Genomic DNA, 15,395 nt, shown 5'->3' with positions numbered 1-15,395 from the left:
GCTATGTTAGGACCAAAGTGTGAAAGAAGAAAAATTAAAAGATAATGCAACATGCCAGTTTATGCCAGTTTATGTCCCAGTGCAGGCAAAACACTCACTCTTGCAAACCATGATTTGCAAATAGTGAAGAAGATTCAGGAAGGCACACTCCACTCCTTCCTCCTTTCCCTTGTTTGCCCTAACCATCATTTAATACAGAAGAAGGGAACCACTAGTAGCCCGATGGCCAGATTTGAACCCAGCCAACCTTTGAGGGGCCACATTCCAATGTTGGGCAAGGCAAAACCGATAACCCCAGAACAAAAAATAAACATTCCCACCAACCGTCCATTCCATCCAACCTTAAATGCGAACATTCCTAAAAGCATGCATTCCATTGCATCCAACCACACATGCAGAAGTCCCAAAGCAAAACTATGATCAGACCAAAGACTTCATTAGATGTGGACGAGTGAGGCTTACCTTTCTCCTGGAGCCAGCAGCTGGAGAAGAAGCCAGGACCAGGAATGTAGATTTTGAATGCTGTGAGCTGAAGACATTTCAGGTCATTAGCAGCATCCTTAGAAACAGCAACTTCCTGCTGCTTCTTAGACTGTGCCAGATTCAAAAGTGGTTCAGTATTTTGTAGCAATAAAATGCCTTAGCCAAGTCAGGGAGTAATTCTCAAGCCATGGCGTTGTGCAAAGCTGCAGAAAGTGCGGCTTTGCACAAAAGTGGCTCAGATTTACTACAGTAACTGGCTTTGATGTTGGATGACCTCACATGATGGTGGTCATAGTTTGCCCGAAATGGTCTTGTAAGCCAAATGGGGAGGCCTGGCAGTCCTAATTCGGCCTGCAGGTTGGACTGTTGGTAATCATGGTTAATGCTAGTAAAATTTCCTAGGTCAACTAATCTATTTCAGCCTGTGGTTACAAGGACAGCCCTGGCTATCATTAGCTATGGTTTAACATTAATGCACATATACAGTTAAGCCATGGTTAAGGCAAAGAGGGAGGGGACATTTTCACTAGAGATGGAAGGAAGGAGTGGGAGGGAGCTTGGTTTCTGATTTGCAAAGCATGGTTTGTAGGGGAGATAGCATTATGTCTGCACTTGCTAGATTGTAAGAAGGTTCTGTGGGTACACATTGGGATAGTGGACCAACACAGCATTAAGTAACTCAGGTGGGAAACAATTATGCCATTAAGGCAAATAGTACCACTTTCTCAAGTGGCTACAGCAAATGTATATAATAAAACTATTAAATTTTACAGACCTCTTTTGCAATCCTAAACTAACGGAACATAATTTTCTTTCATTTGATGTTGGGCTTACCTTTACCTGCCTCGACAAATTTATAGATAATAGCTGCCAGAAGAAGTGTTCTGTGAAATTTTTAAAAAACTTGCACTCATCTACCAACAAAAAATAATCTGCAGCAAGCTTTTTACCTGCACTGTTATCCCTGTTTTGTTCCTTTTTCTGATATTGTAGATTACAGTCTGATGCAGATCTTCACTTTATATTTTAATTTTAAAGATTCTTGAACAATAAAGTTTTAGAAGGGTCCACCTTTTATTTAAGATGTGCAGTCATTAATTTTTTACAAATATCTGTTGCTGTTTTTGTCAAAAAAGGGAGCCCCATCCCAGAGATTACATGGTTAAAAGATGGGCAACCTTTCCTACAGGATGATGACCATCAGTTAATGTCCAATGGGCGCTTTCTTCAAGTCACAAATACGCAAGTAGCGGACACAGGAAGATACACCTGCATTGCGTCCAATACAGCTGGAGACAAGAGTAAAAGCTTCAGTGTTAATGTACTTGGTAAGATTTCTGTGCTAGTAAATGACAGTATATCCTTTCCATGGAGGTAGACAGACCTGTTTGGATTAGGGATGTCAGAGAATTCCATCTGGAGCAGAAATTGCCACAATTTCCATGTTGAGCCAATGTCAAGAATGGAAATCATGCAAGCAAACACGAGCAGTATTGAATATCATTCTGTTTTTAGTCTGCAAATATTACATACATAATTAACATTATTTTCTGCATTGTTTTTGATGCTGTTCTCTTGAAATTCATTGCAGTTAATTACATAATTAATTAGTTTTGGCCATAGCAGATGAATAACATAGATTTTAGTGGAAGCTGAACTGTAGCAGAACAGAAACAGTGCTGATTCTGACAAACACAGGATGGGACAGAAATTGCTGCCTCCTTACATCCCTCGTTTGCATTGAATGTGTCAGTAAATAAATGTATTTGCATTTGTATTGCTACTTGCAAAACTGCTCACAAGGCTTTTGGTGCTTGGTACTGGGAATCATGGGAGGTCAGAGGGAAAGAATGAACAGAGAGAGTGCAACATAAAGATTTTAGCAGTGCTCTCTGGGTGAGTTGCAAGTAGTACACAATCTCCAGTGCAGGGCTTCCATCTACAGCATTTGCAAATGACAGGGTGCATGAAGTCACAGGCTCGCTTAGCATAGGGATGCTGCTGCAGTGAAGGTAGTGCATAATGTATCAACACTCCATTTTCATCCTGGCATGCCCTCTACCTCACTATGCAGACTGAAAGGCATGCTCCACAGCCCCTACTTAACAGTTCTCTGAAGCCCAGTCCTACCCATCAGTTACTCAACTTAAATTTCAAACAATTCCCATAGAATATCTGGTTGATAAATTCTTTAATAGGCCAGTAATTGTCTTTGCATGTGCAGATCAGGCCAGATCAAAGGCACTGTGCATTATATTGTCCTTTATACAGTTTACCTAGGGATAAGTTCCATTATTCATTTAAGTTTTCTAGAAGGTCAATCAAACCATTTTAAAATTGGATGCAGACAAGTTTGTTCCCTACAAAGTAGTTTTATGTATGTCAGCAGTGAGATGACTACAGGATTCTTTTTTAACCCAAAGCAATTTCAAATGCCAAGGGGATTTTTTTAAAATCTAAGTGATTTGGGAAACTTTACCATTTTAATTTTTAAGAATTTTGTTTTAACTTTCTCTTGGACTGGATGATTGCGTTGCCTTTCTTGTGTTTTGGTGATATATGTTGTAATGGCCATTGGTTACAAATAATAAAATATGTTTGGGTCTTACTCCTGGACTTCAGCCCAGTCCCTACCCCTAATGGGGGCTTTCCCTTATACAACTGTTAGCTTGTAAGGCTAATGCTGTTTGAAATGTCTACTGATGCATAGGGGCTTCTTCCAATGTTGCCTTTCCTGTCACTTCTCCTTCTAAAAGCATAGCATAGGAATGGCTTATATATATAGCTACTTCAAGTAAGAGTGGTAGCTCTCTTTTCCCCCCTCCCAGAAAAGCATTCAGTATAGGAAATCATTTTTTTGCTAGAGTTAATCACCACCCAATAGCCATTGAAGTGCTCATATGTAGGAAACCTTTGCCTGTAAAGTATCACTGTGAGGATCTAAGAGTAGAATACATAGAAAATAATGTACAGTTGTTGGGTGGTATTCAGTTCTCCTGTGCATGGAAAGATGATATCAGGTGGGTAGGTAGCTCCACGTAGTGGTTGAAGGCAGAAGAGCACTGTTGATTTTTGCAGGAACTTCCTGTTCTGTGTAGTTCCCAGCTCGGTTTTCCTGTGCCTTCACACACAATGGTTGATCTCTCTCTCTGCTCTGTGTTCAGGCCTGTATATTTGTCCTGTGTATTTGTATTATACCTTTTTGTGTTTTTCTTCCTTCCCGTCTTACTTTTCTCATCCCTGTTTTAAAAAAATAAATATCTTCCCTCCCCCCCCTCCCCACAGAGCCCTTCCGCAGTGCGAGGCAAGCCAGCAGGGGATTCCCCTCCTTTCCTTCATCAGAACCACACAAGGGTGGGAAGTTTGTAAGGAGCGCCCTATGGGAGGACTTAACACCCCCTCTCTTCCACCCGGACTGGCTTGCTACTGCCGCTGTCAGCTGTACGCCCCTCCCCACGCAGAACTCACTACCCATGGAGATGGGAATTTACCAGCAGCGTTTATAAAACATTGATGCTCCCTCCCCACCTCAGAGCAGCAGCGCTCATTGTGCAAGCCCTAGGAGGAGTCCTTCTCCATCCTCTTAAACCAGCAGCACGGCCTCATTCTTACGGGCTGCAACAAGGCGCGCCAACCCCCCCACTGAAGCATCAGCAGGAACATAGATGCTTCGTGCCTTCCAGCCCCTATAAGACCTGCTGTGTGGTTGCTCCATGGGGAAAGCAACCCGCAAATCAGAAAGGCCACAGAAGAGGCCCAAGCTGCTCCCACCCAAACCAGGAGTAGTGCCACCACTGTTACCCAGACAGGCCTTAGGGTCTTCATTCAGGCCAAACATCCAGACAGAAACAGCCATGGCCCTCCCCACTTCTGGCAGGCTGGAGGTGGCAATGAATGTAGTGGGCAGAGTGGCTTCAGATGACGCGGCACCCATGGCTTGCAGGCAGACCAGCTAGGCCAAGTAGAGTTTTGGTGATCATAATGCAGATGAGGGGAGGGACTCGCACAGCACTACCTTCAGGACTTGAAGAGACCAAGAGTCACTGTCTGAGGAAGAAGGCATACAAGCCCATCCTGGCTTAGAATCATTTTTTTTCTACCAGATCCTCACCTGAGGATTTCATGGGTTTTACATACACATCTGTCTCTTACCAAACCATCCATGTTACAGAAGGGGAAGGATCCCAGCCCCCTCCCTCTTCTCCCCCTACACACCATTGACAGGAAGGGGCATATCATCCCTGTTGTGCACACAATCAGCCTCTTCCACTACATTTATCGGCTCATATGCTTCAACAGTTGAAGGATCAACTCAGGGCTTCCGTCTTAGTGGATTTGGCCAGAGATCTCTCAGGCACAACATCCTCTATACAGCACTCACCTAGGGACACGTCAGGGACACAGGGAGCGCAGGGGTCTTCCTCAGCCATCCCATCATCATACCTGCGACCTACTACATTTCATAATTCACCTGACCCTTACGCTGCTACTCAAGGTAGGCACTTTCAACGTACAGAGGAGGCTCCTGTTGAACCAGACAATGAGCTGATTGTTTTAGATGATGAGGACTGGAGTGGGGAGTCAGAATCAGAGGAAATTTCAACCAACAATCTTCCAAGAGTCCCATTTCCTTCCCCACTTATGCAAGTCAATGGAGGCCCTCAGCTTACACTCCCCTGACGACGCTCCAGCTCCGTCAACGTCCAGGATCTTGACAGTGTGTTCAGACCCAAAACCTAAATCCAGGGTGCTCAAACTCCCTGCGTTATTGCCTAAAGTTATCAAATCCAAGTTTGATGTCCCATTACAGTTCAAGAAGTCGGTGTGAACCGCTAACAAATTCTATACACTGGAACAGCAGGTTATGGACCAGCTGAAAGTCCCACTAGTGGAAGCGCCCATAGTTAATCTTGTAAATCCATCCTTGAATCCTAAAGACTCAGCTGTTCATCTCAAGGATGCGACAGAACGCAAACTGGACCAAGGTGTGAGAAGGGTACATAAGGCTAGTGCGCTTTCTATCAGAGCGGCAGCAGCATCCTCTGTCTGCATGAGCTTCTCTTTTATGGCTGGAAGACCTTCTGGATGGCCCACAACAGGACCCTGCCAGAACACGTAAGTCTTTGATAAAAGTCTCTCGGGCAGTGACCTTCATGGTAGATGTATCCATGGATGCCATGCAATTTGCAGCACGGTCGTTAGCAGCGGGCGTCTTCACCCATAGGACCCTATGGCGTCACTGGGAAGCAGATGCCACAGCTTGCTCTAATCTGGCCTTGAAATCCTATGTGGGAAGTAAGTTATTTGGTGACGAGACCCTGACAGGCATCTTGGAATCTAAGGACAATAAGAAGTCTATGCCATCCTCTAAGAAGAGAGAGGATAGAAGGCTGTTTCGAAGAGCCTTCCATCCATATCCACAGTCCCAATTCTTTCAGAACTCTAGAGCACCGGGACGAAATAGAGACACACGCACCAATCGCCCCTTCTGGTATAGACAACGTCGGCAGACAAAGGGCCAACCACACATTCCCAATAGACCGGGGTTTGGAGCCCAGACACATGGAAATAAACCATGGCCTTGAAATCCTATGTGGGAGGTAAGTTATTTGGTGACGAAGCTCTAGCAGGTGTCTTGGAATCCGAGGACAAGAAAAAATCTATGCCCTCCTCCAGGCAGAGAGAGGATAGAAGGCTGTTTCGAAAAGCCTTTCACCCATATTCACAGTCCCAGTGCTTTTGGAATTCTAGGTCATAGGGACAAACTAGGAACACCCACACAAATTGCCCCTTCTGGTATAGACAACGTCCACAGACAAAGGGCCAACCACACATTCCCAATAGACCGGGGTTTGGAACCCAGGCATGAGGGAACAAACATCAATTCTGACGCCAGCATCCCTCTGGTAGGAGGACACCTCCAACGCTTTGCTCAGCGATGGAGGGACTCATCATTGGACCAATGGGTATTATGCACCCTCAGAAACAGCTCGAGGCTGGAATTTACATCCCCCCCCCAGTGAGATTTGTTCCATCTCCTCTCCCGGCGGCTCAAGACAAAAGAGCAAGAACCCTCCAAGCGATTTCCCATCTGCTCCAAATATCAGCAATAGAACCCATCCCGACAGGGGAGAGATTTTTAGGAAATTACTCAATTTTCTTTACAGCCACAAAAAAAGATGCATCATTCAGGGCAGTACTCAACCTCAAGAACCTGAACATACAATACTGCAAGGTCTGCATGGACACCTTGCTCTCAGTCAAGGAGGCTTTGAGAAAAGGGGACTTCCTCTCCTCAATCGACTTGAAGGAGGCTTACCTACATGTCCCCATCTTCCCCCCCAGATGCTACCTCAGGTTCGCAGTGGGGAATGATCATTTTCAATACAGGGCCATGCCCTTCGGCCTTTTGTCTGCCCCCAGGGTATTCACGAAGATCGTGGTTGCCCTGGTGGCCCACCTCAGGATGCATGGAGTCCACATATTTCCTTACCTAGATGACTTCCTCATTCGGTCCCCATCGTAAAGCAAGGCCTGGGAGGATCTACACATCACCTTAGCCTGCTTGAAGGATCACGGCTTCCTAATCAACCAAACCAAAAGCCACTTAGTTCCTTCTCATCGCATGGTACATCTGGGGGCCACTATAGACTCGCAACAGGGGACAATACGGCTGGCACAAGACAGAATCAACAAGATACGTGCTGCAATATCACATCGTATGACTTCCACATCAGCAGACCTGATGCTGCTGACCTCAGTGCTGGGGTTGATGGTAGCAGCTTTCCAAACAACTCTTTGGGCACATCATCACTCTCGCCCCCTGCAGTGGGCATTATTGCCTTTCCAGAGCGAGATAGCAGCCAGGCAGCACCAGAAAGTGTTACTGTAACCTGCGGTTTGTTAGTCCTTGATGTGGTGGGTGCACGAACCCAACCTACTCAAGGGAGTACCATTCCAGGACCCCCCACGTATAGTGATTACGTTGGATGCCAGCCTATCAGGCTGGGGCGCCATCTGCAATGGTCAGATGGTGCAAGGAACATGGTCGCCAGAGGAATCCAGGCTTCCAATCAATTTACTGGAACTTCGGTCGATCCACCTGGCATTGACGCACTTTGCATGCACCAGACGTTTGGGAGCGGTACTCATCAGGACAGACAACATGCCCGCCAAATCTCATTTGAACCATCAGGGGCACGCACTGTCCCCTTCTCCATTGAGAAGCTTCCCTCATCTTCCAGGGGACAAAAGAACATCTCGAGTCACTCATGGGGGAATACCTCAGAGGGGAGGACAACAGTCAAGCAGACTGGTTGAGTTGGGAGAAAATACATCAGGTGGAATGGAAGCTACATCTTCTGGACTTTCAGGTGATACTGGCATGCTTCGGGAGAGTCAAAGTGTAGACCTTTTCGCCACCACTCTCAACCGTCGAGTAAAGAGGTTCTTCGCCAGGTACAAGATGCCAGAGGCCGAGGGAATAGATCCCAATGGCCTCCAGGTCAGTTATATGCCTTTCAGTCTCTTCTGATTCTCCCCAAAGTAATCCAGAAAATCCGAGCCGAATGGGCAACAGTCCTGCTGGTAGCTCCTTGGTGGCCAAGGAGACCTTTGTTTCTGGAACTCATCAACCTATCGGTCAATCCCCCGTGGCGAATTCCCCTCAGGGACAATCTGTTGTCGCAGGGATGATTTCTCTATCCAGATCCCAGCTGGCAACGTCTCTTGAAGAAACTCATTCAGATGCAAGTTGTAGAGACAGCAATGGCCTCCAGATGCCCTTCTACCGTTCGAATATATGAGGCCACATGGAAAGCCTTCTCGTCTTAGATACAAAAACAAGGTATAAATCCAAGTAAAACAGGTATTAAAGAGATCCTTTCATTCCTGCAGCAGGGCTTAACAATGGACTCAGACCAAACTCGTTCAGATGTCTGGCTTCAACTTTGTTGTCAATCCTATCTAAGTTTCCCAAACAACCATTGGGTTCTCACCAGTTCCTGAAGTGTTTCCTTCGGGGGGCAACGATATCAGCGCCACCTACTGTCCATCACTTCCTAACTTGGGACCTGTACAAAGTTTCAATGGCCCTGCAGAAACCTCCTTTCGAGCCCTTAAGCCAAGTACCTCTCCGTTTGCTATCCTTTAAAGTCCTGTTCCTTGTGGCCATTACTTCGGCCCATCATGTGTCTGAGCTGAATGCCCTCTCCGTAGATAAGAACTTCTGTGTTTTTCATAAGGATAGTACTTCGCACTGTTCCTTCCTTTCGTCCTAAGGTTCTAGCTACCTTTCACTGTCAACAAGAGTTAGTACTTCCTTCCTTCTGCCCTAAGCCTGTCCACCCCACAGAAAAGTCATGGCACTCACTGGATGTGAGAAGAGCCTTAAAAGTATATATCTCCAAGACTAAGCCTTTTCGTAAGACAGATAGTTTGTTTCTTTTCATCCAGCTTCACTGGGTAACAAGGTTTCAACCTCCACCCTAGCTAGGTGGATCAAAGCATGTATTACCTTGGCATATGCTTCGTTGCAACTTGCGCGACCAGCCAGGATTGTGGCTCATTCCACTAGGGCAGCAGCCACAATGGCAGCATTCTCCAGAAATGCCTCACTGACGGAGATATGTAGAGCAGCCACATGGGCTACTCCCAATACTTTTATTAGACATTACAAGATTAACACATATGTGTCTGCAGAAGCAGCCTTTAGGAGGAGAGTGCTACAGCATGTCCTCTCTGACTGTCAATGAGTTCAGCCCAGCAATATTCCCACCCTACATGGGTCAGCTTTGGTATGTCCCACCTGATATCATCTTTCCATGCACAGGAGAAGAGGCTTTTGGTCTTACCATGAAAACAGTCTTCTCTGTGCATGTCAAAGATGATTTCAGGGCCACTCCCTAGGAGGGCTGGGCTGCAACTATGTGTGCCTGGTAGGCCTATAGCAGAGAGTGTATGAATGCTGTTGTTTTACATTTTATGTCATGCTCCCTGTCACTGCTCTCAATATTAGTTAGCTTGTCATCAAGAACTGACCTGGGAGCTACACAGAACAGAAAGTTCCTGCAAAAATCAACAGTGCTGTTTTGCCTTCAACCGCTAGGTGGAGCTACCTACCCACCTGATATCATCTTTGACATGCACAGAGAAGACCGTTTTCATGGTAAGTCCAAAAGTCTCTTCTAGTTCAACTCAGAATGAACCCATTGAAGTTAATAGACATAGCTAACTTGGGTTCATTGATTTTAATGGGTCTTCTCTGAGTAGAATACAAACCATTTTTGTTAACTACTGAGCACAATCATGTAACCTTCTGTCTAAACTGAGAAATGCTGTAACTATCCATGATCATAGATTTGGTGTTTGCTGAGTGTCCTGAACTTTGAAGTCAACAAGTATTTTTTCCCTTGTCCTTGAGCATGCATCCACATTATACCCTTTCGTGCATGTTGTAAATGTAATTGGCTTCCCCTGAGGATCTTTGGGAATTGTAGATTGGTGGTGGTGAGAATTTTGTTACAGGTCCTTTTCCTCTGTACAAAATTATGGCTCTTAGAATTTCTTGGTGGTGGGTGTGCACCAGTGAAGCCAGATATGCCCTTGGATTTAGTAGCAGATATGTCAAATGTGTCTTCTTGGGGCAAATGTATAAACTTCACCACCACCACCAATGGTCAGATGTGGTCCCAGTATTGAATATGCAGCTGAAAACCTCAAGGGCCAGTCACTCTGCTTTTCACTTATGCTTCTTTTTCTTTTTTCTGGTCTTGCTCAGTGTCTCCATCTATTGTGGGTGCAGATAACGATGGGGGTACCGAAGAAGTGACAGTTATTTTGAATAACCCCACATCACTGGTTTGTGAGGCTTACTCCTATCCCCCAGCTACAATCACCTGGCTGAAAGATGGAGCTCCTATAGAATCAAATAGGAATATCAGGATTTTGCCAGGTAATTTATTTGCATCCATCTATCATTTTGATTAAAGCTTTGTTGCTGATTATTCTTACAGTAAAACTGTTTTTACTGAACGTATCACTTGGAGAAGTCTGTGTGGAACATAAAATGATGCATGGCCGTTTTAGTCAATTGCCACTCTTCATGTGGGTAGTTTTTAATATGTCCTATTCCTTGTGGACAAGACTAATGCAGTTTTTATATGTAGTACCATTTTATTTACCCAGATAGCCTCAGGAACAATCAGAATGTTTTTATTATTGAGAATGTAGACCTGCTTCTCATTCAAGTGGTAAACCTGTGTTTCGGTTTACCCCTCCAGAGTACAGTGTGGAGCTCCCATGACTGCATGTTCCTCTAAATGAAAACATTGCCTCCACATAAAAAATGATGCTGTTTCTGTATGGAGGGATTTTTTTGTCGTTTGGAGGAGCATTGAGTCATATGCACCTGCCCTCTGGAGTGGTAAATCCAGACACACGTTGACCACTCCAGTGAGGGCTAGACATCGGTTGCATGGGGGTTCTGTCCTTATAGGGCTTACTGAGGCCTTATGAGGGGCATGCAGTGAAATTACAATGTTTGTATCCCCTGTGCAGCTTGCAGCGTATTACCACAGGCTAGGCAGTTCACGTTAGCTGATGCTTCAGTGGTAAGGCTGCATACACCTCATACATTGAAAGCACATTTAAAGTACTAAAGCACATGACTTCCCCCAAAGAAACCTGGGACCTGTAGTTTGTTAAGAGTGCTGGGATGTGTAGCTCCATGAGGGATAAACTACAGTTCCCAGGATTCTTTGGGGGAAGTCATATGCTTTAAATGTATGGTGTGTACGCAGTCTAAGATTAGAGAATTAAAATAATGTTTCAGTGCAGGTTTAAAGAAACATCAAGACTTAGGAAAACTGTATTCTGAGTCCTCACAAACTGGGAAAACAGCTTCTATATTAAATTGTAGCTTGAAAATTGGACTCCTCTACTTTGTCTTGTGATATGACAGCAGTTCAGGGATGTGGACAGGCATGCTTTTAAAATCATAAGGTAATTCTATCGCAAGAAAGTGTTCTAATTTGGCTAGAACCAAGTTGCATGACCACTGGATGTGTGGTCACTGGGTGTGGCTGCTTGGAATTTTTATTGTGTGTTTTGGCTTCCTGTTTGTGGTGGGTTGGTCATGTGTAGCTGTCAACATATTACAGAGTCCTGGTTTTTCCTGGCATTGCTATGCCAGATTTATGAAGGTTTGTGGTTGTGTGCAAAACTCTCATGCCTGTGTGTGGTGGTTGGCTTTACTTCCTTATCACAAGAAGGGAAGAGTTGGGTACAGAACACTTTAGTGGTTTCCATCTTATCAGTAATAATCAGTACTGTGGTATATAATTAGCATGATAATCAATGCAGGACTGAAGCTTAGTGAAGGTAAAGAGAGTTCAAACCTTTACTCCTGCTTTTTTTCTAACTAAAGGGTCCTCCAGACAGCCTGTTTATTATTCAGCATTCATTCTCATTTGCTTGCACAAAGCTACGCAGAGATTAGGCTATATCCAGTCTTTATTGAATATTTGTTCTGATTTGTTTATGGGGTGGTTATATGGCAATGAACATTCATCCTGCATTCATCCTATATTGTTTGCACGGTGTTTACACTTCTTCCCATTAATCATTCATTCATCTCACATTTTTCAGTGCATTTCCCTGTCACTTTCCTAACCGCAAATCAGTCTCTCTCTCTGTCTGTGTGTGTGTTTGGATTTTTTGTGCTAGGGTAACAGAGCTCTTTAATCCACTTTAACTGTGCAACCCTAAAGTTCCGATATGTGCTTAAATCCCTCCCACAAAACTGTGATAGTCTGGAGGCACTCTAACTTGTGCATACCTCCCAATAATTCTTTCAATACTTCAACTTTAGCATGTGCTGACGTAAGTGTGGCTTCATTTTTTCACTGTAAACATTAGCTAACCATGATACATATAGTGCACACAGAGTTCCTGTCCACTTCAGAAGAAAATGCATAAGCATTAACTTGAAATATATATATATATATATATATTACAGGTGGTCGAACTCTGCAGATTCTGAATGCACAGAAGGACAACACTGGTAGATACACTTGCATAGCTACAAACGAAGCAGGGGAAACATTAAAACACTATGAAGTCAAAGTCTACAGTAAGCATGCTAATATTCGTTCTTGTTATCCCATCTGCTTTTTTCTTCACAGTTTTCTCTCCATTGGCGATTGGGATATCTGATACAACCTTATCTCATTTTATTCAGTTCCAGGGGAGGAGCATGGAGCAGTCTTCTGGGAGTTTTTTTTTTTAAGCAGCAGGAGGCTATATGTTTAGGAAGATGGAGAGGTTTCTTAACCTTTCCCTTCCTGTCATTTTCTCCACTCCAAATAGCCTCCATCACCTCCTTTTGTACAGATCAAAAAGCAACTTGGGGGGACTGCTGGAGGAGGAAAGGTTAAGCACACTTCCTCTCCAGATTGCAGACTCTTATAGCTACGTTTCATTTAAAAATGAATAAACAGGAGTCTGTTTCATGTGTCTGCCATGTAATGTCTTATTTGGTTTTCAGTTTCAACCTTAGGTTGCTTCCATGTACCTCTCCAAAGTTTCAAGCAGAGGCCTGGGACTCTTACCTAAGATCCTTTAATGGGAAGTGCAAGGGATGAGAAATGGAACTTTTATGTGTGCAGACATATTCTGTATAAGCTAAATGCTCTCCTGTTACTCCCTCTATTAATACATGACTGTCTTGAGCCAATAAATCCATGTGTACAGTGCATAGTTGGATACGATTGTTTAAAAACTTAAAATGATGTCTGGCAAAATCAATTCTTGTGAATGTATTATTACTCACTGCTGAAAAACCACAGCTATCTTGGGACATATTTCGGCCAAGCTCTAAGGGGAGGGGTAGGAACCTGTGGCCTTCCAAATGGTGTTGGGTTACAGTTCCCATCAACCTCAGCCAGCATGGTCAGGGATGATGGGAGCTGTAGTCTATCAGCATGTTTCCTTCTAAAAATGGCATAGTTATTCTGAATATCCCATCATGGTTTAAAGATGGAATATCCTTAGAAACAAACATTGAGTTTTGCTAGGTATTACTTGCCTCTTATTCGTTGCATTTAATATTGATCACTTGTTGGTTCTCACCTCCCTGTAGTGTGAAGTATAGGATGCTTGCCAAATAAATCATGCCTTATGTGCCGAATGCTTCATTATCCATGTTTCTCAGTGCAGCGGTTTGGTTGTATGGGGTCTTGCAAGCCTACTTGTCAAGTTTGTGAGGTATTATGACATGGAGCTAAACATGCAAATGATCCATGGCTCTGGGGCAAATGACTAATTGCTGATGTGAGCTTTCATGCAGAGCAAGTCACCCAGCTCTGAATGGCTCCTACCATGTATGTTCTGCTTCTGATAATGCAGCAGATATGTGCAGTGAGAAAAGATGATACCTTAATTCTCGGGGGTTTTCTTTCTGTGCAGTCCCTCCTACCATAAACAGAGGGGACTTGTCAGGAGTGGGTTTGTCTCCTAAAGAAGTGAAGATTAGAGTGAACAACAGCCTTACACTGGAATGTGAAGCGCATGCGATTCCCGCTGCTGGCATCAGATGGTACAAGGATGGACAGGCCAGTCACAAACTTAATTCCTTTCAACAAGTGGTTTTATAAATAAGTTTCTCTATAGCACTGCTTCCTTTCCCTCTATCCTATCTCACAAAAACATAGTAATCCAGCACCATAAGATGTGTTCTCTTCTTTCCATAGAATTACTAAAGCTGTCAACACCACACAACCTCAGAACTGCAGGATGGCATAGGAGGAGCAGCCCGTTGCACTCTGTCTTTGTACTTGTATTTTGCAGTTCTATATTGCTCCCCTTTGCTCTTCCCTTTTAGCACTCCCTACTTAGAATCTATTCCATATTTTTACTTCCCTGATATCCACTGGCACGTGGAATATTTTTCCTGGCTCATAGAATTTTATGGGCCCTGACATAAGAGCAAATCCAATCAATTGAGAACTGGATGCTCTAAGTTTTCCCAGAACTGGTCTTTTGGCAAGAGTTACATGTCCTAGTATTAGGAAGCACAATAACAGAAATGTTATTCTTGTTTCTGTTGGCAAAGCAGAGGGGACCAGAATGCAATCCCCTTTAAAATTGCTTCCCCCCCTTATTTTGCTTTTGCTTAATGATTTGTAAGTAAACAACCAGAAATAATAATACCCTCAATTTTGGAATGGAAAGGGTAGGGAAAATAGGCTGTTTTAAATCATGACCTATTTCAGTTCTACTTGTGGCTCAAATGTAGCCTACCAGTCATGTGAGGTGCTTGAGTAACCTCCTGTTTTTGCGGCGTCTCCAGAACTGCAATAACAGAAAAGATGTTGGTGGAAGTTGTATCAAACACCTGGAAGTCCCCAGATGCACAGAAACATACGGTTGTATTCAGTGCTGTTTCTACTCAGAATAGGCCCATTGAAATTAATGGGCATGATTTACTTAGGCCCATTAATTTTAATAGAACTATTCTGTGTAGAACTTAGTTGGGTGGTACCCATTGTTACTGAGGCCAACACATTTTGAACATTTTCTTCAGGGGCAGTCTTAGACACTAACAAGCAACTTGAGTCTTTGGTCTCTAACTCCATTGCAAAAACTGCACGACTGGGTTTGACCCCTTGGGTCACAAGTAATGTGCCACTTTATTGCCTTTTTTAAAATGAAATGCTCATGTATCCTTTTTGATAATTAAATCACAGCCTATTACATCAGATGATCACATAACAATCCGAGCCAGCGGGCGCATCCTACAAATCAAGGCTACTCAGATATCTGACACTGGGCGTTATAGTTGTGTAGCCTCAAATATAGCTGGAGAGGATGAGTTGGAGTTTGATGTCAACATCCAAGGTAAAACTTGGTGTATG

The 15,395-nt window shown here is 44.0% G+C and overlaps 1 protein-coding gene across 7 annotated transcripts in view; it reads left to right on the top strand.

Moving 5' to 3' along the window:
* The window catches only part of HMCN1 (hemicentin 1), a 393,372-nt gene that overhangs the window by 237,938 nt on the left and 140,039 nt on the right, over positions 1 to 15,395 (top strand). For 6 of the 7 annotated variants that reach the window (XM_061634030.1, XM_061634029.1, XM_061634031.1 and 3 more), the window contains 5 exons: positions 1,620 to 1,811; positions 10,262 to 10,435; positions 12,500 to 12,613; positions 13,948 to 14,093; positions 15,228 to 15,378. In XM_061634030.1, the coding sequence (XP_061490014.1) occupies positions 1,620 to 1,811; positions 10,262 to 10,435; positions 12,500 to 12,613; positions 13,948 to 14,093; positions 15,228 to 15,378 (777 nt within the window). The remainder of the gene's footprint in view (positions 1 to 1,619; positions 1,812 to 10,261; positions 10,436 to 12,499; positions 12,614 to 13,947; positions 14,094 to 15,227; positions 15,379 to 15,395) is intronic. The other variant, XM_061634028.1, reaches the window with a different exon arrangement.

The sequence above is a fragment of the Rhineura floridana genome, chromosome 6, assembly GCF_030035675.1.
Source record: "Rhineura floridana isolate rRhiFlo1 chromosome 6, rRhiFlo1.hap2, whole genome shotgun sequence".
Classification (NCBI taxonomy): domain Eukaryota; kingdom Metazoa; phylum Chordata; class Lepidosauria; order Squamata; family Rhineuridae; genus Rhineura; species Rhineura floridana.
Note: the sequence above shows the minus strand (reverse complement) of the source record. Positions and strands in the feature narration are given on the sequence as shown.